The 22,361-nt window shown below is 50.9% G+C and overlaps 1 protein-coding gene across 1 annotated transcript in view; it reads right to left on the bottom strand.

The window, feature by feature from the left end:
- Window positions 1-580: 580 nt before the first annotated feature.
- LOC134391190 (ras-related protein Rab-6B) overlaps window positions 581-22,361 on the bottom strand; it is a 63,280-nt gene continuing 41,499 nt past the window's right edge. Inside the window, exons 3-5 of the mRNA XM_063115156.1 lie at window positions 15,422-15,475; window positions 9,077-9,143; window positions 581-716 (exon numbers count right to left, since the gene is read on the bottom strand). Of these exons, the coding sequence (XP_062971226.1) occupies window positions 652-716; window positions 9,077-9,143; window positions 15,422-15,475 (186 nt within the window). The 3' untranslated portion in view covers window positions 581-651. The remainder of the gene's footprint in view (window positions 717-9,076; window positions 9,144-15,421; window positions 15,476-22,361) is intronic.

Genomic DNA, 22,361 nt, shown 5'->3' with positions numbered 1-22,361 from the left:
GGCCTGAGTTGCAGCTCTGGGCTATGGCTGATGTCCCCCTCTGGCCATGAGAGGACAGGCAGAACGACCTCTTCAGAGGCTGTTTTGTTCAACCAATGTTTGATTTAAGCAGGTAGGGCCTGGATGGGGGGGTGGGGGGGCTGGTTGGTCTGGACCAAATGACCCAGGATTGGGGCCTAATTAGATTGCTCAGTTTTAATTTATTGGGCTGGGGGAGGGAGGAAGGCAGAGGTGATGAATAGTTCAAACAGGAAGGGGGAGGTGTGTGGAAAAGGTTCTCTATAAGTTTACAAATATACAAAAACAAAAAGCACATCCCTCAAATAAAAATGACTACATTTTTATCTGGCAGAAAGTTGTATACACATGATTTAAATTTTTTTTTAAATTTTAAGTTTTTGGCAATCTTAATAAAGTACAATATATTACAACCAAACCAAAAAATAGTTGTTTAAGTAACAGCTGTTAGAGTGATGTGATCCCTGATGCCCAGCCTCCCTCCCCATCCCACCCTACTCCGAGAGACAGAGAGAAAAGAAAAATCCTCCCATCTTGATAAACTCATTTCCCACCCCCCTTAGGAAGCTAACCAATAGGAAGCAACACAACAAGCAAGTAGTGTCATGGGAAGCCGGTGGGTCGTGCTCTGCATTAGCAGGAGCAGCCGCCCTCGCTGGCCGGGGGCTCTTGGGGTTTGTCCAGCTTGATGTCAATCACTGCAGGAGCTGGGCTAAGGAAGATGACTCTCACGGACAGGCTGCCACCCTGGCTCATCGTCCTGTGCACCCCTTAGCTGCTGCTCTGTCCCTCTGCAAACACCCAGGGATTAGGCTCTTGGCTTGCTGGGACAGAAGGATGCGGCTCCCACCCCTCCTCCTCTTCCCTCCACCTGCCCACTTCCCCTAACCCCTGTCCACCAAAAGCAAAGCCTGTCCTGGGCTGTGGGATCACCATCACCACACCATCCCAGCCATGGCCTCAGCCCTATTACCTGTCACCCCCTCTCCCCGCCACAGCACACAGGAGGTGCGGTGCTCACCGGGCCGGGCATGAATGCTCACATCTCAAAGCACAGGGGTATGTTGGCCTTGCCTAGCTGGCAGCAGGAGCATCGACTCCTCAAGCTTTTGTCAGAGCATGACACTTAGATCCTGCAGATGGCTGTTGTGAGAAGCCACATCCTAGGGCCTAAGCTCAGCACCCCTCCAGCCCTCTCCATTGGTGCCCTTGGGGGCTATGGACTGGGGAAGCACTTACCAGAACCACCAGGTTCAAAATGCATGGCCAGGCTGTTTCTGCCCTCCTCACCAGGCTGCAAGCCAATACTTTAATTATTTGAAATTTTAGCCTTGCATTAAGCCAGATCTAATTACAGCTGAGGATCAGGCCCTCGGGTATCTCACAGAATTGCTTCGTGGACTGGGCTCTGGTGCCTGCTGTAGGATAGCACTGGGACAGGGATGAATGGGGCAGGAGGTATAAGAAGCTCTGCTATGGGACTCATTGCCGGCATCCTAGGGATGTTTTTGTGGCCCCTACTTGAGGACGACAGGAGAGATTCTTTTGGCTCAAGTACTGTGAAAAGCCATGCTTCTCCTGAAGAGCATATCTTCTCTCTTTGCCTTGACTGTTAGGAAGCTCACAGCTAACTTTCTGGCCACCTCTAACAACCACTCAGCCACAGCCTATATATATTTTGAATGACTTTATCTCTGATTTCTCCTACCTTTATATTCCCTACGTATGTGTACACACATATACAGATACAATTTTATCTTGTTTGTGTGTATGTATGTGCAAATAAATACATACACACATACTTTTTATACCATGGCAGGGTATAAGTAAGTAAATAGATAATAAGGATTTGCCTTTCCACTGCCCACTGCAATCCACCTTTTGTCCTCTCTACTCCAGTCAAACACACCTACTTCTCCACTCCCTGTGGTTTCTGGCAAACCCATTGCCAAGAATGTCCTGCTGTTTCTCTCTGCCAGATGTGGTTCTATGGTAGCCCTAGTCCCTTCTGCACTGTTGGCCTGGGGCAGGCCTTGCTAGGGTCTCCTGGTCTTCTCCTACCCAGCTCTCTCTCAGCATGGTAGCTTCCCAAAGCCAGCTCTGGTGATGGTCATGTCATACTCTGCTACAGAGACACAACTTCCATGGATTTCTCATCCTGGCATTTAGGGCCTCCCACAAGTTAGCACTAGCTCATCCCCTTCCCTCGATCACACACCAAGACTTTGTCAGCCAGATTTCCCCTTCTTCAAACACATCTTATGCTTTCCTTTGCTCATGCTGTTCTTTCCTTCTGAAATGATGCCGCCTACCCCATAACCAGGCTTTCTCCCTATTACACCTGTGAAAAGTGTCCTTGTTCTTTGGTTGAGGGCTCAGGCAACAGTCACTTCCTCTCTGAGATCTTTTCTGGTAGTACTGAACACCTACCCTGTTCCAGGTGCTGCGCTGAGCACTGTAAATACACTACCTCACTTCAACATTAGACCCCCAGGGGGTGGCGAGTAAAACACCCATCTTCCAGCTAGCAAGCTGAGGAGCCTGGGTGCAAACCCAAGGCTAGCTGACCCCAGGGCTGTGCTCGTAAACCTCAACACTACCAACATCTTGGGCCAGAAGATTCTTTGTTGTGGGTCTGCCCTGTTCACGTAGGATGTTTAGTAGCAGCACCCCTGACCTCTACCTAGCCTTTTACATTAAGAGTTGGTATTGAAAGGTGTTGATTTATTCCTAGCATTTTATTGGTTGTTTGGTTGTCTTAAGTGTCTTTTGTTCCTTGCTTTCTGATTTACTGTTTGGTTTCTGTGTTTGTTGGTTCCTTAGGTTGTAGATAGCGTTTTTGTTTGCTTGTTTTCTCTTCATGAATGCCATTTTTATTATACTAGTGGGTATTGATTTTTCTTGGGTTTTTATGGCAGTGGTAGTTATTTTTCAGGAACCAAACCCAGTACTCCCTTGAGGATTTCTTGTAAGGGTGGTCGTGTGGTAGTGAACTCCCGCAGTTTTTGTTTGTCTGAGAAATATACTATTTGCCCCTCATTTCGGAAGGATAGCCTTGCAGGGTAGAGTATTCTTGGCTGGCAATCTTTGTCTTTTAGTATTTTGAAAATATCATCCCATTCCTTTCTAGCTTTTAGGGTTTGTGATGAAAAGTCTGATGTTAACCTGATTGGGGCTCCCTTATAGGTGATTTGACGCTTCTCTCTTGCAGCTTTTAAGATTCTCTCTTTGTCTCTGAGTTTTGCCAATTTGACTATGACATGTCTTGGAGAAGGTCTTTTTGGGTTGAATACATTTGGAGATCGTTGAGCTTCCTGGATCTGAAGATCTGTGATTTTTCCTATACCTGGGAAGTTTTCTGCCACTATTTTGTTGAATATGTTTTCAATAGAATCTCCATTTTCCTCCCCTTCTGGAATACCCATGACTCGGATATTTGATCGCTTAAGGTTGTCTGATATCTCTCTCAGATTTTCTTCAATGTCCTTGATTCTTTTTTCTTTCTTTTTGTCTGCTTGTGTTATTTCAAACAGCCCATCTTCAAGTTCAGAGGTTCTCTCTTCAACTTCGACAAGCCTGCTGGTTAAACTCTCCGTTGTGTTTTTTATTTCGCTGAATAACTTCTTCAGTTCAGCAAGTTCTGCTACATTTTTTTTCAGGACATTGATTTCCTTGTACATTTCCTCTTTCAGATCCTGTATACTTTTCCTCATTTCATCATGATGTCTAGCTGAGTTTTATTGTATCTCATTCAGTTTCCTTAGACTTATCACTCGAAATTCCTTGTCAGTTATTTCAAGGGCTTCTTGTTCTATAGGATCTAGAGTTTGAGATTTATTAACTTTTGGTGGTGTACTTTCTTGATTTTTTGTATTTCTGGTATCTTTTTTTTGGTGTTTATTCATTGTGGCAGGGGGTTTCACAGTCCACCGGTTTGAGACTAATGACTAACTAGGATGTTGCTGTGGTTGCCAATTTCGTATGGCTCCCTCCGTGACTGCTCAGTTGGCCTCTAGTGCCTTGTGTGTGTGGTTGCCTCAGGTCTTGGGCTTCTCCGGGGAGCCACCTTTCTGGTCAGCTTGGACTCTGCTGGGCTGGTGGATCACGTACCACAGGGTGTGTGATCTCTGTTGAGCTTTCACTTCCTGTGCAGGACTTCTCCCCGTTCTGTGTGCTCTGGCCCAGGCTGTTAGATCGTGCAGTGGCGACCCCACCGGGTGTGTGGTTTCTATCGAGTCTCCGCCTCCCTGGCCGCACATCTCCCCACTCTGTGCGCACTGTGCTGGGCTGGGGCGTGTCTTCTGCACCCCTCGTCTATCAGCTGGGCCTTCAAGACCCTGCTCGGCACCGCCTCGCCCAGGAAGTCTACCAGGTTTCTGCTAGGCACAGACGACTGGTCTCTCTGTGTGCCTTTGTAGCACTGTATAGATCTTTTTCGGGTCTTGTTCACCTTTGTATCCCCCCGGTATAAACCGCGTCTAGCGCCCGCCTGCAGCCTGCTCTCCGGCAGGTTCAAGCGGACCTGGGAACTCTCCTACCACACTATTCCCAACCAGAAATTCGTTAGGCTTTTTTCCAAACTGGTGGCCGCAGAGAAGGTATCTGCCTCCCAGTAACAGGAAGTTTACTGGGGGCCGGTGTCCAGGGTGTGGTGGAGTGACAGTCGGCCCGCCCGTACTTCCTTGCCCTCCCGACACTGGCCGGGGACGCCCCCCGCCACCAGCCCCGCCAGAGAACCACGGAGGGAGTGGGAGGGGAGGCTGGCCCGCAGGCTCCAGAAAGCCCCGCACCGGGCCAAGCAAGTGGGAAGGCTCAGTGACGGCCGAGCCGGGCGGAGCTGCCCGCACCTGGGAAAATGGCGGCAGCCCCGGGGCGGTGAGTGGCCTGTTGGTGCAGGCGGGAGCCGGATGGGCATCCGCCCCCCGAACAGAGCTGGGCCAAGGGTCACTCACAGGGTTGTGCCAGGTCGGGTGCTCGCTCTCTGACTCTGGTTTGTTGCCTTCCCTGTTCTCGGCCGCTGCCGCCTCGGGCTGTTCCGTCGCGGCGCGGCTCGGGCGCTCCCAGGAATCTTCTTTAATGCCAGCCTGAAACCTCGAATCCTGAATAGGGCAGCTGGCCGCCTTCAGAGCAGCCCCGGCCTCCGGGATCCTGTCTGCATCCACAGCAGCCCTGGCGCCGTGTTCCCTGTTTAGAGACTCGCTTTTGCAGCTAAGAAACAGTTCTTTTTCTGCTCCACACTTCAAAGCTGTTGCCTGTAAGTGAGGCAGCCTCTCCTGCCGGGGGCAAAGTGGCGGTCACCCCCCACGACCGGCCAGCAGCAGCGGTCCTCCCTTAAGAGATGGGGAGAGGAAGGTCCACAAGTTTCCCGGCTGCCTGAGGCCCAGTGGCCGCCTTTTCCACTTCAGCTACTCCGCGCCAGCCGCCGCAGCCACCGCCATCTTGAAAAAAGTCTTCGAAACTCTCCCCTGACCTCTACCTAGAGGTCAGTAACACCTGCCCTCCCACCCACTGTGACAATCCAAATCATCTGAAGACATTACCATTAGGAGAGGGGGAAATATCACTTCCAGTTGGAAACCACTGGTCCAGCTGGAAAGATGACCCCTATTATAGCATCACATTTTGCCTAATGTTTAAGTTACCTGACCGCCATTAAAAAAAAATCTTCTCACATGCAACTTGAATCAGCATGCTCCCATACACTACACAGCAATGTGCTCAACTTTGCTGCATCAAAATCTCCTGGGAAACTTGTTAAAAATATAGCTCCCTGGGCCCTACTTCAGTAGATCTGGGGATGAGCCCAGGAGGTGTATTTTTAACAAGTTCTCTGGGAGACTACCAATGCACAGAGAGCTGAGATGCCATTCTTCTGATATTTCCAGAGCTGCATTATACAAAAGAACTTTCTGCAATGATGGGAGATATTCTGTACTTACACTGTACAATACGGTAGCCATTAGCAACATGGGCGACTGAGTACTTGAAATGTGGCTAGTGCAAGTGAGGAATGAACTTTTAATTGAATTTAATTTTAACTCATTTAAATGTAAACAGTCACACGTGGCTGCAATACTGGGGAGCACAGGTCTAGATCACCTGCTGGGATCTTTCACACATACTCTCTCATTCAGTGTCATTGCCTTCCCTGTGATGCCACGTGCTGCTGAGATGCAGTGCTCAGGGGTTGCCTGCTGACTGAAAAGGATGGGGAACACTTAGTGGACCCGTGTCTAAATAATGCCCGAGAGGAGGAAACTCACTGTGGAAGTTTCCCAGAAGTCTCCAGACATGTGCCTTTTCAGCAGGGAGGGTCACAGTGTATCTGACTGTTCTCTCTGGATCAGGTGTGGCCCCTTGCAGACCACACTCAGTGCACCTGCCTCCTCTCTCTGGTTCCTGGAACAGTGACGGGTGGACCCAGACAGGCTGTTACAAACGTGCCCCAAAATGCTGGCTATGCTTCCCCTATGCCAGTGCCTCCTACTCGACTGGCTACACAATCCTGTCCACGTCTGAGGCGTCACAGCACCCACAGCTCCGTTAGAGAGTGCAATGCCTGTGGGAGCCAATCATCTGGCTTTGTGCACAGCTCTGAACTAACCACTGGGAGGCCTTGGGCATGCTCTACCCTGTTTGGGGTATCACTGTCCTAGTCTGCTTAGAACCACTTCATGAGGTGCCCATGTTAAGCTGTTACTTTTCACATGCCAGTCTTCACCAAAAAGAGGCCAGGGTCCGTAAGATGGAGGCATACTGTGTTTGGGCAGAAAGCAAGAGAGGAGTCTTGTATATGCAGACCCTGAGAGGGGCTGGTGGCACTGCCATTTTGTGGCCTCTCAGCCCCTCTTGTTTAGAGAGCACAGGACAAGGGGGAGGGGGCTGGAGGAGGGGCAGCCCCTGAGGGAGGCCACTTGTCTTGGGTGTGAAGATGAGGCATAGCTGTCCTTCTGAATGTGACCCTAAAGTACACACCTTTGAAACATCTGGATTTCAGCAGTGCTCCCACCATGGGTTCGGATCCTATATAAGGATGGCCGCTGAGCACGGTACGGCCGGTCACAAAAAGACAATGAAACATCTGGATTTGAGCCATCAGTAAACAGAAGCGCCAGTGCACCAGCCCAGCTGAACCAGAGTGGCGGCTGCCTCCACCTGGTCCCTTCTAGGATCTCTGGGGTCTGCTCCCAGTTACTCCTGCACAGTGTGAGAGGGTGAAGAAAGGGACACAGACCATAATTGCCCTGTGTGGTCTGCTTGCTATATACCCTGTACTCTTTCTCCTCAGGGCCCAGGGGTCACCTACAGCTGGGTGAGATGCTGAGCACAGCAGGATGATGACGTATTAGCTGTCACCCTGGACCCCGAGCCCAGCATGAACTGACTGTGGGCCCCCACGGTGGGAGAATATGAGTGAAGTGGTCACCACTCACCCCCGGCCAGTCTCTGTGCCTCCAGAGCTGGCAGGAATGGAGCAGGCTGCTGCCACCCTTTTCTTCACCAGCAGGTGCTGCAGGAATTGCCTGCACCTTGTCTCTCCTCCTCTCCCCTGGTCCTGCTCTTAACTTTGCCCTGCAGATTGGCCTTTATAGGTTCCTGGCCCCTCAAAGGGGCCCCCATATGGCAGGTGACACCATGGGGGAACTCCCCTGAGGTCTGGAGCCCAGCTCTGCTACTGAGAGTCATAGGATGTCCCTGACAAGCCTCTGAGCCTCAGTTTCCTCATTTCTAATTGGAGTCTCATCACTGACCCATCAGGAGATACTCCTCATACCTATATTCCTCTTGGCCACTGTTCTTCCTCTGGGGATGCACAGACCACAGGACTGCTGGGGCACCTGCTCTATGGCAGACTTTCCTGACCCATCCAGATGGGGTCTTAAGTCTGCTCTGGGAGCTCCCTGAGGAAGGCTAGAGAGGGCCCAACTTCCCGTACGGCCTGTCTCAGGCTTCCCCTTGCTGCAGCCTTGAAGCTCCCATCATCTGGCCTGATCCTGTCCCCAACCCCAGCACCAGGCTGCATCAGGCAGAGGGGGAGGGACAAGCACCGTGGCGATGTCGGCTCCTCTTTGGCTTTCAACATGAGGCTACCTGTTTCTTTGGCTTTGACCCTCATCAGCCTGAAGGTGCCCTTTGACCTCTCGGGGGCCCTTCTCTGACCTGTCATGGGTGTTCACCCTCAGAGGCCTGTGGGGATGAGTGGAAGATGCTGGGAAGTGGCTTTGTGGGGACAGACTGCATTCTGAAGGACACAGGCCAGGGACATAAGTGCCCAGGCTCTGGAGGCTTATTCGGGCAGGTGCATCTGAGTAGGCACAAGGAGGGCCAGTCTGGGGGCAATGCCCTGACCCACCAAAACAGTTCTTATCTGATCTTCTCAAATGCCCTTTGAGGGACAGTGTCCCAGAATGGATTGGGCTGGATATGGAGGGAGCAAGCCTCAGTGTGAATCCTAACATGCTGTGTGATACTGGGCAAACCAGACGACCTCTCTGAACCTCAATGTCAGCATCTAGGTGTCGCCTCAGGTTTAGGTTGGACTATGTGAGTGGTGACCCTGTTCCACAGAGCAGTGGGGAGCTAAAGGGGCTGTGCAGGGCTGGGCACAGAAGGCAGGCAGGACACAGGAGGAGGCCTCTGTGGGGGGAGCTGTCTCATGTACAGTGGACTGGAACATGTTGAAATCATGCCCTGAGTGTACAGAAGGCTTCCCTGTAGTGACGACTCTGCTCGTATTCATGAATTACAAATCCATGTTCTTTGTGAAGAAGGGCAGAGTTAGCACTTCTCAGTCCCCGTCCCCACCAGAACTCTGTGCCCATCCCTTAGTATCCCCATGCTGTTTTGGAAGAAGGAGTATAGATGGTTAGAGCTGGCCAGGGATTCAAAGAACACGGAGTTCAGTCCGGCCCTGTACAGAGGCGGCCCAGGCCACATGCGCCTGCCCCCCTGGGAAGGCTGGAGACCAGGTGACTGTTCATCCACCATGCCACAATACTAAGTGAATAAATGGCTCTCTAGCACATCTTTTCACTCCCTTATCAAAGGAAAAGGATACTCCCTTCTTTGCTCTTCTCCTGGACATTCTCCATCCCGGGCAGAGCCGAAGCCACACGTCGGAAGAGCTGGAGAGATGGGAGATGCAGCATGAGCCCCACCCTGGCCTGCCCTGCTCTTGCCACAGTCTCCCCCTCCCACCTCTTCTCATCCTGACCTTGGGCTTTACTGTGTACCCTCAAGGGCAGGGCTTCTCCCAAGTACTCTCCTCACCCCCAGCTCCTCCACTGCAGCAGGCCCAGGTGGGCCTCAGCATGTGGTTTGTGGAAGGAAAGAACAAAGCTGTGGCTTCTCACAAGATAGGCTGGCCACAGGGTTACCAGGGTAAGGGGGTCACGGCAGTGACTGCAACGGACCTACTCTGGTACAGAAAACAGTCTGGGCCCCCAGGAGGGCTTCTGTCCACTGCCCTCACGGGGACCAGATGTGGAGGACTGACTTTTGAGCTTCCCTTGAGACAAAGGACTCTGTCCTCAGGGAGTCCTGCCAGTCCATGGTGTCGAGGCAGCAGGACACTGGAACCAGGGCCAACCATCACAGTGGCAAGATTTCTCTGAGAGTGTGAGGGGCACTGGCAGTGTGAACATGATAAGGTGTGCTTGGATGTGTATGTGTTAGCGGCACGTGTGTACTGGGTATAGGGGTGTATGTGTGTTGTCTGTGGGTGTGTGGGTATGTGTGTGCATGTGTGTGAGCACGGTATGTGTGGATGTGAATCTGTGGTGTGTGTAAGTGTGGGGAATGTGAATGTGTGTGGTGTGTGCACACATACATATGGTTTCCTGTGCATGAGTCTGTGTGTGGGGGAAAAATGATGTGTGTGTGGTTTGTGTGCATGTGAGCTGGGGCAGGTGGCAGGTGGGGTGCTGACAGAGAAGGAATCTTGGAAGTGACAAGTACAAGGTGGAAGTACAAGGCACAGAAAATTCTGAATCTTTGTGACCCCCAAAATTCATTATGTTAAAACCTAAACCCCAGTGCAATAGTATTAAGAAGGGGGGCCTTTAGGAGGTGATTAGTCAAGAGGGCAGAACCCTCACGAATTGGATGAGTGCATTATAAAAGAGGCCTGAGGGAGCTTGTCCACCCTTCCACCAGGGATACCAGAAGGTGTCATCTATGAAGAGGAAGCCCCCACCAGATGCTGAATCTGCTGGTGCCTTGATCCTGGACTTGCCAACCTGCAGAACTGTCAGCAACACATTCCTATTGTTGTAAGTCACCCAGTCTGCAGTAATTTGTTACAGCAGTCCAAATGGACTAACATGAATACTCCCTACTCTGCCCACAAATACCAACTGCAAGAGCTTGGAGGACTCTGGGCTTGTAACCTCCACTGCATGAGCTCTCTGAGGACAGGGTAATCTCACCCCAGAGCCCAGCCCTACCTGAGCACCCAGGCTGGGGGACAGGGCTGAAGGCAGTGAAGGCCAAAGTGGGCAAGTACCTGTGGGCCCAGCAGGGTGCTGGACCCCTGTAAGAGGGGTGCAGAGGGGGTTCCCTACAAGAAGTGGGAGAGGGCACGGGGGCCTGGGTCATTCCTCCTATCTCTGACCAATGGGGCAGACGCTACCTACGCTATGGACAGCCTGGTGCCGTCCTCTGCTCCCCGCTTCCTATAACTTCTCATTAGGGGCCTGTGAAGAGCAGCAGCCCAGTCTCTCCTGAAGGCTTCCAGGGCATGGTCCCTCCTCCACGAGACACCATAGCAGTCTCAGCCTGACATGAGGGAGACTGGGAAGCAGGTGGGAGTGAATGGAGCCATGGTGAGGGCACTCCAATTGGGATGGGGACACTGAGTCCTGAGAGCTTCAGGGCCATGGTAATGTCGCCACAGTACCCCTCCCACTCTGTTTCCTCCCACTCCTCTGCCACCTGCTCCCATTGCCACCAGTGTTGTCCGCACGGGCTGAGCCATCACTGCATACAGAAGGCCCATGTTGCACAGGCAGCCTGTCTAGTGTTCTGGGCAATGCTGGGTGGCAGGGCAGCAGGGAGACCAAGCCGAGCCGTGCCCCTCACTCAGCGTCCCCTCCCACATCACAGGCACCCCTGCTGCTGCCCCGCTGCTCGGAATGCCCTCCCTCCTCGCCACCTCTCCAAGTCCTCCTCACCCTTGAAGGCCGGGCTCTTAACCTTTTTTTGAGCCAAAGACTCCTTTGGCAGTCGGATGAAGCCTATGGACTCCTTTTAAGTGTGTAAAATTGATTATGTATGACATAAAGGAAAAGTTAGTACTGAAATAAACTTCTAAAATATTTGAAGATACAGATGTGTGACTAGTGCATATGTGCCGCTTACGAGTGCACTGAGCGACGCGAGTAATCACTGTGACACTGAAGTCACGATGCATGCAAAGTGCAAGACACCCGCAGCACTGCGCAGCAATGAAGGAACACCATGGAGCTGACGATGCTAAAGCCACAGGTACTGCTGACATCACTGAGTCTTGTCACCTGCACTAGCACTGATGCAAATGCTAAAGATGTGAGTGTTAGAGGTCAGTGAAAATAAAGGTGTATGATTTTTCAGCCCAGGTCCACTGACCCACTGAATCCCACCCACGGGCTATGTGGGGGTCTATGGACCCAGGCAAGCGCCCTGCTGCAGGGCTCGGCCTAACCCCAGCTCCTCTCCCCTCTGGAGCTCCAACCACCCCATGGGTGGGCTCTTTCCTCCTCATCTGTATTGCCCTGCACGGCCCTGAGCACTGCCAAGTGCAGAGGCATGAGTCCCAAATGCTTATGAGACTGTGTTTCCTGCCCCCTCATCCGAAGTGAGGGGAGATGCTAGGGAACCCCTGCTTCCTTCAGCCACCTGGAGGCGGGGACCAGACACCCTCATGGCTACAAGGGCCCATGGCTGGTCGCTGCTAGAGTGGTTAGTGACTGACATTCTCCGGACACCCCCTGCCCCCCAGTTGATGCTGCTTCCTTCTCATGTGCTCCGCCAACTCTGGAAGTCAGCTTGCTCCCCCACGGACTGGGTTTATGGGTGCTCTGGCTGGCTGCCCCAACCTGGTCACCGGCCTCTCAGGCCTGGCAGGCCTGAACTTGAGGCTGACCACACCCAGAACCCAGCATGGGCCTCTGAGCCAGGCCGTGGGGGACCAGCACCAGCTGTGAGTGTCCTCACCTGCTTCACGTTGTAGCCAGTCTTGGCGCTGGTCTCAATGAACATGACGCTCAGTTCTTTGGCACGCTGCTCCCCTTCCTCGATGGTTATCTGCCTGGAGATGAGGGGAGACGGAAGATCAGTTCAGCAGAGACAGAGGGAGTAACCTGAGATGAGGAGGGACCCGCCCGGCAGGGCAGAGGAGCTGACCAGGCCCCTCAGTCAGCCCTCAGGACAGGTTCTGATCCCAGGGGTCCCTCCAGGGTGAAGGGGACCCAGGGCTCAGCAGGACACCAGCCCCTTTCCCTACTCCCTCCCCAGTGTCCTTCAGCTTAGGAGCAGGCCCTGGAGCGGGTCTGGGGTAGGGCTGTCCCACACCTGCCCGTCCTACAGTTGTGAAGAGCTGTGAGCCATATACTGCCTCCCTCGGTGGTATTATCCATCCCCTTTCCCAAATGACAACACTGAGGTTAAAAGTGACTCCCCAAGGCCACAAAGCTACTTAGCAAAGGAGCTTAGATTTGAGCCCAGTTCTCTTTATTTCGATGACAGCCCTTTAGTAACACAGGGTCTAATACATGTTACTCCCTACAGGGTCAGGGGACCCTGCGAGAAGCCCACATTGATTTGCTGGAGGCCATGACCTGTTGCTTTATCTGCCCCAGTCAGAGCCACGAGATGAGTGGACAAATGGATGGAATGCACCTGAGTCAGCCCTAGAGAAGCCTCTTCAGAGAAAGCTTTGTGCCCAGACACAGTGATGAGCCAGGCTGAGCGAGCTGCAGGTTCGTGGCCTACAGACATTCCCCACGCTCACACCTGGGGACCAGGGAGCTCATACCCCCCCACACACTAGTGCAGGAATCTCATGGGGGCAGAGACACGAAGCACATGCAGAAGCCACTGGGGCCTGGGGATTGCTGTGTCTGGGGCTGTGCTGTGCCCATGGCGGGGCCCCAGACCGTGTGCTGCTGGGCAGGCAGACAGCACACAGAGGGGTGCCTTCCTCTGCCTAGTGGTACTAGAGGGGGGCTTCAGAGATTAGCCACACAGGGTGAAGGGTCTACCAGGTGTTCTTAAAACTCCTGGTGTATCAAGGGGCCTTTCCTGGATACATGGGGACAGGTCAGAAGCACAGACCTGCCACCTGTGCATCCCAGGATTCTGTGCCTCTATGCCCTGGTACCTACCTCTTGTCAGCCAGGTCCGTCTTGTTGCCCACCAGCATGATGATAACGTCACTGCCCCTCTCTGTCCTGACGTCGTCAATCCACTTAGAGGTCTGTTGGAAGGAGTTGAGATCTGGAGACAGAAAGTGGAGATAAACTGGGAGTGAGGGCCAGCTCCCATCTGGAGGTGGGAAGGGGAGGTGTGGGGCCGGGAGCAGGGGCAGGGTAAGCATGTCCCCTCAGACACCCCAGGAGGAGTGGAAGCACAGTCCACATAGCTCGGCTGGGCTGGGGCCTCTAGAGGGAACCGGGAAACTGACCTGCAGCCCCAGAGAGCCCCTAGCCCTCTCAGCCACCCTTTGGGGGAGAGAAGACACCTTATCTGGAAGGTCACTGTGTCATGATTTGCTGCATGGACAAGTAGCTTTAGGGGCTGCCTGAGAGTCAGACCTGATTTTGGGGGCTCACAGCAGAGAGAAAAATGGGTGCACTGGGCTAGGCTGAGCTTGGAAATAGTGGTGGGGGGGAAGTAGAGGGAGCCACAGCAGCCTGTAGGGAAGGAGGGGCCCTACAGAGCAGCCTCCCCACCACTGGGGGCTGAGGAGAGCTTGGGAAAGGCCAGAGGAGCTTCTGAAGAGCACCCTCAGGCTCTGCAAGTAGGAGGAAGGGAAAGGCAGCCCTGAGGCCAGAATCAAGGGAGCCAGAAGCACTGAAAACTCCAGAAGTGGCAAGGCTGTTTCTGGCAGCCCCGCCTCACTTGGAAGACTGACAGGGCTTGCCAAGAGGTGCTGTCACAAGGCGGTATCTGCCACTCGGCAGCCTGCATGCCCAAGGGAAGGGGAGGAGCCTGTCCTGGGAGGCCTGTTTCCCACAGCCCAGTCTCCCTTCGACTGGGTGGCAGGCAGGGTGAGCTCAGGCCCTCGAGGGGCCAGCTCCCACCTGCGCTCAGGTGTGGAATGAGCCTGTGCTCAGGGAGAGGCATGGAGAGTGGGGTGGGCAGAGCAGGGCAGCAGGCTGGCATGGCAGGGGCAGGCATACTTCCCTGTGTAACTTCAGGGCTGTGGGCCTGCCTCAGGTGTGACCACAGATGAGGGCTCACCAGCATACTCCACTAGACCAGGCAGCCAGGCTCTGCCTTGCCCCTCCCCCCAACCCCACCCCAGAGCCTCCCTGGAGGCTGTGCAGGCCTATCCAGTATGCTCGCTGTAGCTGGCAAAGCCACAGCACACACAAAGGGCACCCACCCACAGGCCCTCAGGGGCTCTCAAGAGGAGCTGGGTGCCAGCTGCGGCTGGATCAGGGTTGGCTGGGGACCAGCATCACCTCCCATGCAAACATACACACACAGGTCACTCCTTAGGGGTCTTTCTGGCAGCCAGCGGGAGGGAGGGTAAAGATGGGCTAGAGCAGGGGCAGCCCAGGGAGCGTGTGCTCACCCCCACGCACAAGCCCTGTATACCCTGCCCTGTACACCTGTGCCTGTCACAGGAGGTTGGGGAGAGTGGAAAAAAGCTGGTGTTCAAGGGCAGCTCACCTGGAGCACCTGCCTTCCTGCATTCAGGGACAGCCACGTGTGTGCACACGTGCATATACACATGCACGTGCGAGGGGTCTTCAAAACGTTCATGGAAAAATTTGTATTAACTTTTCATTCCATTTTCTCATAAACATTCTGAAGTATCCTCTTACATGCAGGTATGCCTGAGGTTGCACCTGGGCCCTGGAGCCGCTGTGGGCCACCCTCCCTTGGGCACGGTCCCTCACTCACTTGTGATGTCGTACACCACCACAGCCACGGTGGAGTCCCGGATGTAGCTGGGGATCAGGCTGCGGAACCTCTCCTGGCCAGCTGTGTCCCAGAGCTGAAGTCGCACCTGTCACAGGAAGGGCAGGGCCGGGGCAGAGGGGTCAGTAGGGTGGGGGGGGGCAGGCTCTGTGATGCTGGCCCGGCCAGCTCTGGCCCCAGGGTGGCATGGGCTCTCAGTGGTGTCCAGCTAAGGGTCCCAGGGGACAAGCCCGAAGGAACCCTCCCCGTCCTCCCAGTTCTAACATCAGGAACTTACCGTACGGTCCTCCAAGTACATGGTTTTTGACAAGAAGTCAATCCCAATGGTTGCCTGTTAGAGAAAACCACATAAAGGTCAAAACTGAAAGGTCTCTTGCAAAGGGACAAAGGCCCAGGGACCCCAGGAAGTGGCAGAGACAGCAAGAGGGGGACACCTGTGCTAAGTCTAATGTGGGCCCTAATCGGTCATGCTGGCCCCTCCATACACCTCTTGGAGGAAGGGAGTTCAAGCTAAGGATGAGGCAGTTGTTTTTAGGGAGTGACTTTTTGGGGAGGAAGAGAAAAGTGCCCTGAGTGGGGGTGAGAGAGCTTGGTTGTGAGGCCTCCTCAGTAACAGCAAGGCCACTGCAAGGCACAGCTCCTGTCCCCCTGCATGTGGGGGCTGCTTACCTAAGCCTGCTTGGCCCACCTGCCTCACTCCCCCATAGCCTCCCCTACAGCTCCCAAGACCTCCCCCTCAGCCCTAGAACACAGGCTTGAGTTTGCCACTGTCCAGGGAGGTGGGGGAAGGGGCACAGGAGCAGGCAGCTTGCTGCTGTGTAGGGGCAGGGAGCAGTGTGGCCTCTCTCAAGTGGGGGCACTGCAGAGCACCCAGAGCAGCCTTTCACTGGGAAACCCCACTGGCTCTTTTCTCCCCAAGCCAACATGTTGGGAGCCAACTGTCACCAGCATCCCTGCATCATACCTGTGCCTACCCTGTCTGGGCCTCAGGAGAGGCAGCTGGCCTTGTGGCCAGATGGCTGGGACCTCCACTTACTCGCTGTGTGGCCTTGGACAGGCCATATGACCTCTCTGGGCCTCACATGCACCAGTGCCTGTGAGGACAAGCTAAGATGTTGTCAGTGTGAAACAGAGATATCACTGCTACATAATTAAGAATAATGAAGACTCAGACACAGCCTGAATGTCTAGGGCACTGGTGAAGTACGGTACATCCACGTGACCAGAATCCTGGGCAGCCATTAAAGATCATGCTCTTAAAAAATATTTAAGGATCTGAACAAACGGTCATCCAATAACGTGTAATGTGATCCCAATTTGATGAACTGATAGATACATATGCAGTTTTCATATTTTCTCAGACACTGGGGTGAAGGGAACGCACTTAAGCAGTAACAACATCAGTGTCTGAACAGTGACGTTGTGGCGATTTTTTTGCTTCCTGCATCATTCTTTTCTCTATTTTCTATAATGAACATATGATAGTTCTGAAATTAGAAAAAAAGTTTTCTAAAACAAAATTAAAGTTTAAAAAATAAGCTTATCCTTCTGAAAGTCTTGATTTAAAAAAAAAAAAAAAAAAAAAAAAAAAAAGCTTTATTGTATTTATTGTATGAAAAATTATGCAGTGGCTTCTGACTTCAAAACAACACAACCCAGGGAAGCTCAAGGAAATCGAAAAGCCCATGTCTCCAGGCCCCCAGGCTGACCGCGAGGGCGTGCACCAAGTTGTGTGTGCAGGCGTGTGTGTTTACACAGGCACACCCCCAACTCATTCCACAAAGCACTCACAAGTGGCCGCACCTTCCTAGAAGCTTGCTTTAATGCGAAGATATGGACTGTCATTCTACACTCTGGAACATACGATTCTAGAACACGGGCACGAGACAAACATCTTAGACACAATCCAATCCAATCCCTTACTTTGGAGATGGAAGAAGAGACCAGGGAAGTTAAAGGACATGCGTAGTGTGACTTTGCCCATCAATGGCAGAGCTGGAAGGATCAGCACCAATGAGACCTTGGCAGTGCGCGGGCTCTTTCTAGGCGAGCTTTGCATCATGTGATACCTTGTGTGGCCACTGGGGGACAAGTCTGGAATTGATGAGTGCTTGTGGACGCAGCCTTGTTCCTCAGTAGCCACACGGCATTCACACATCGGTGTATGTTAGAGCAGCAATCCTTGTGCTCTGATACCCTTAACGAGAAATTCGCTGAGCAGATAGAAATCTCTCAATTCATCAGTGCCCAGTGGACTCCCCAGGGAGCACCAAGCTCCTTCTGCAGAGTGAGCCTTGAACGAAAACCAGGTGTATGAGCTCAGGATTGGTGGCAGGAACTGCCGGCTGCCCCCAATATGTAGTCTCCCTTTCTATTGCAGTAAAACTCCAGATGTGTACATGAACTCATGGCTTCCCCCAAATAATGACCATATTTCCCAGCTGCCTTTGTAGCTGGGTTAAGTTCTGGGATGTTAAGGTTATGTATGCATCATCTGGGATGGGTCCTCTGTGGGTGGGGTGTGCCCACAGCTGCCCCCTCTTTCCCACTTTTTGGAATGCAGATGGGTAGGGGTGAGTCATAATGGCCCATCCAGATGAGGATGACAGGGCAGTAATGACAGATCAACAAAGCCCAGCTCCCTGACCCTGGGGAGCTACTGCAGCAGTACTGGACTGCTTACACCCAGATTATAGAATGTTGCATGAGAGAGAACTAAACTGCTTTGCTTAAGCTGCTATTACTTTTTAACTATGCCCTAGCGAACAGAGCAAAAATCCATGGAGAAATGTAACCCTCAAAGGTGATGGTGACATCACTGATGATAACTGTAACAATGACAACCCCGTTTTTCCTCACCTGTGCACAAGGCACTTCTGCTTCCACAGACAGCAGAGAAGTCACCAAATGACATGACGAGAAATTGTGCCTTTTGGATCAAGCCCCAGCAAAGCTCAACCCACTGGCCTCCATAATCATAAAAACCACTTACTGAACACCATGTGATTTATCTCTATTACACCTCACAACAGCCTGATTAAAGAGATGGCACTGAGGAAACTAAGGCTGAAAGAAGCTGACTTCCTATCTCTCTGGCTCTCTCCCACCTTTATTCCTACTTCCAAACTTCCACATCAGAGAAACCTCTGGTCCTTTAATTGTCCACTCTTTCACACCTGTTCTGGCCACGTTTCCCACCCAACCAGGCCACTGAGTTGCTGGAGACCTCACAGCTGAAGAGACTGATGCCAAGGCACTGGCATTGTCCCTGGGTATGACTGAGCCATCAGCTCTGCTCAAAACCATATTCCTATGTTTTGCTTTAAATAATGACTGCGTAGCTATGTCACGCTAACCCTCCCACAGATCACTGTTTTAACCTCTCGACAAACACAAGAAATAAGCAAGCATTGAAGGGTGATTAAAAGCAAGCAGACAACAGAGGGGTTACAATTTCTGAAGGAAGGGAAGAGAACTAGGTGGATTCTACATTTAACCAATCTCCCCCTGAGGGAATTCCCTAGTCCCACTAAGTTTAAAGGACTTGGCAAACACATTAGACTTTCCACTGGACCCCAGAAAGGCTGGCTTTGGGAGAAACATCATCTCAGGACTGAGGGTTACACCAGAGGACTAAGGAGAAAACAAAGAGATCTAGTGCTATGGTCTCAATGTCTCCCCCCAGACCCCAAAATTCATATGTTGAAACTTAATCCCCAATGTGATAATATTAAGAGGCAGGACCTTTTGGAAAGTGTGAAGGTTAATTCTAGGTGTCAACTTGATTAGATTAAGGAATGCTGAGAAACCTGGCAAAGCTATCTTTTTAGGTGTGTCCATGAGGGTGTTTCCAGCAGAGATTGGCATGAGAGCCTGAGTGGACTGGGTGGGAAAGACATGCCCACACTGAGGAACCATCCAATCTGCTGGGGGCCCAGAGAAAACAAAAGACAGGGAAAAAAGGTTAAGCTTCCTATCTGCTGGAGCTGGGATATACTCTTCTCTCCTGTCTGTGGACATCAGAGCTCAAGACTCTTCAGCTTTTGGGTTCCAGGACTCTCACCAAGGACACCATTGGCTTCCCTGGTTTTGAGGCCTCTGGACCTGGACTGAGCCACGCTACTGACATCCAATTTATAGATGGCCTATCATGTAACATCTCTTCACAATTGCATGAGCCAATTCCCTTAATAAATCCCTCTCATATATTTATAACATATACTATCAATTCTGTCTCTCTGGAGAACCCTGACTACTACAGGAAGTGATTAAGTCACGAGGGTTTTGCCTTCATGAATAAGATTAGTGTCCTTATAAAAGTGGCATGAGGGAACTACCTGGCCCCCTTCTGCCATGTGAGGACACAGTGTTCACCCCCTCCACCGTGTGAAGACGCAGCAAGACAGTGTCATCCTTGAAGCAGAGGATAAGCCCTCACCAGACACCAAATCTGCTGGCATCTTGATCTTGGAAATCTCAGTCTCCAGAGTCATGAGCAATACATTCCTGTTGTTTATAAATTACTCAGTCTAAGGTATTTTGTTATACAAGCCCAAACAGACCGAGACATCCACCTTAAAGTCAAAACATGGTAAGTACACATCCCCTAAAAAATGTTAGCTGCCTGTAATTTAATTGCCTATTAAAAAAAAAAAAAACTCAGCACTTCTCAGAGGAAGATAACAGAATCCAAGAGTCTCTACAATTTATTATTCACAATGTCCACTGCAAAAAGCAAAAATGACTAGAAATGTGAAGTAGGAAATTCAAGCCATAATCAAGAGAAAAAACTCAAGAGAAACAGACCCCCAGATGATCCAGATGTTAGATGAGCAGACATCTCATCTTATATAAGGACTTTAAGACAACTCTTATAAATATATTAAAAAGTAAAAGAAAAAATGGATATGATGGGTGATTTTCAATAGATACATGGAAACTAAAACAAAACAAAATGGGAATCTTAACACTAAAAAAAATACAATACCTGAAATAAAAATGCACTGGATCTAAATAATAACAGGTAGCACACTGCAGAGGAAAGATCAGTGAATTTGAAGACAGGCCAAAAGAAATTGTTCAAAGTGAAGTGAAGCATAGAGAAAAAAAGGATGTAATAAAAATGAACAGAGCCTCAAGCACTTCTAGACAATATCGAGTAAGCTGATACACATGCAACTGGAGTCTCAGAGAAGAGTAGAAACCATATCAAGCAAAAACATTTTTGAAGAAATAATGACCAAAAATTTTCTCAATTGGACTCAAAATATTGACCCACAGTTCCAAGAAGCGTAGTGAACCTAAAACAGGATAAACACAAAGAAGCCCACAGCCAGGCATATCAAGTCAAATAGCTGAAAACCAAAGATAAAGAGAAAACCTTAAGAGCAGCCAAAAACCAGAAAGACACATTCCATACAAAGAAACGATGGTAAGAATGATGGCTGACTTCTCATCAGAAACAATGGAGGACAGAAGACAAGGGAACAGCATCTTTATATTGTTTTAAAAACAAAACAAAACAAAAACCTTGTCAGCCTAGAACTCTAGCCAGTGAAAATTTCCTGCAAAAATGAAGGCAAAACAAAGACATTTTCAGATAAAGGAAAGCCACATAATCGGTCAGTCACCAGTGGGCTCTCATAAGAAATGCTTTAGGCAAAAAGGAAAATTTTAGAGATGGAAATTTGACTCTTCAAGGAAGGAATATAAGAGCACCAGAAATAGCAAATCTATGGGTAAATATAAAACATGCTACTTGTCCTTGATTGTTTCCTACCACAGTAACAATGATAACCACAGTAACAATGACTAAATATCTGAGTACCTATCACTTGCAAGCTACTGTACTAAGGGCTTTGAATGCATTATTTAATATGGATAACAAATCTATGCTATGGGTTAAGCTCTTTTGGAGTCTATGTCACAGCTAAGATGACTGAGTATAAGAGATGTAGTTACTTGCCCAATGTCAACAGCTAGAAAAAGAATAGCCAAGATTCAAAAGGCATTTGCAGAGTTGTCTACATCTGTCCAGCCTCACTGCCATACCTCCAGGCTCTGAGTGTTTGCTCTTTCTCCTGTTTAAAGTAAGCCTCTTCCTGGGGGTCCTCTTGGTCCTGGCCTTTCCTCCCAAATGAGGTGCTCTCAGCCACCTCCTTCCTCTTGTATCTCAGTCTCTCATTCTCTACTCACTCTTGCCTTTCATTCAAGAAACATTATCAAGATTCTCACATTCTTGGGGGAAAAAAAATCCCTAGTTGTCACTAAGTTGCTCTCTAGCTATCTGCCAATCTCTCACCTCTCCTCAATGTATGCTTCTTGGAAAAGGACCCCAAACGCACTGTCTCCACTTCTCCTCCTACCCATTGTTTGACTAAAGCAGTCTGGTTTCTGTCCCAATGCCCACTGAAGCTGCTCTTGCTGTGGTCACTAATAGCCATTTCAGCACCAAATTGTAAGGACACTCTACAGGCCAGGCTCTACCTTGACACGCTTGACACTGTTGACCATCTCTCTTCCTTCACACTCTTTCCTTCTTTGCTTTTCGTGACACCATTTGTTTCTGGCTTTTCCTGCATCTCTAAAAGCTGTTCCTTATTGGTCTGTTGTGGGATCCTCTTCTTTTCTCTGTCCCTAAAATGTTGGCGTTCCCTACTGTTTTGTTTCAGGGGACCCCATTTACTCTCACAGCTCCAAATATTATATGCTGATGGCTTCCCAATCTACATCCCAGGCCTTACCCCTGCCCTGAGCCCCAGATCCAGGCAGCCACTGCTTACTAGACATGCCATCTAATTATTCTCTAGACATCTCAGTAAATATAGCACATCCCAAGAGTGAACCCGTCTTCTCCCTCCAAACCTGCTTATGATTTCACTACCTCAATGCACAGCGCCTCCACCACCATGGGTGCCAAGCCTCTGGAAGCCCGGGAGCCCTCCTGAGCTGCTCCTCACCTGCTCTCTTGTCTGCTCCCTCATGTCAAATGAACACTCAACTGGTTGCTCTGCCTCATAAGTGTTTTCACCCACACCCTTCTCTCCACCCCCATCACTGTCCTAGTTCAGACCATGACCCTCTTTTACCTGAGTAAACTCGAAAGCTTCCTGACTGGCATCTCTGCCCTCAGGCTCCACCTTGTAATTAATCTTTTATACAGCAGCCAACGTTAACTTTCTGAAATAAAAGTCTGATCATCTCTCTCTCTACTGCCC

Source organism: Cynocephalus volans, chromosome 11, assembly GCF_027409185.1.
Source record: "Cynocephalus volans isolate mCynVol1 chromosome 11, mCynVol1.pri, whole genome shotgun sequence".
In the NCBI taxonomy this organism is placed as follows: Eukaryota; Metazoa; Chordata; class Mammalia; order Dermoptera; family Cynocephalidae; genus Cynocephalus; species Cynocephalus volans.
Note: the sequence above shows the minus strand (reverse complement) of the source record. Positions and strands in the feature narration are given on the sequence as shown.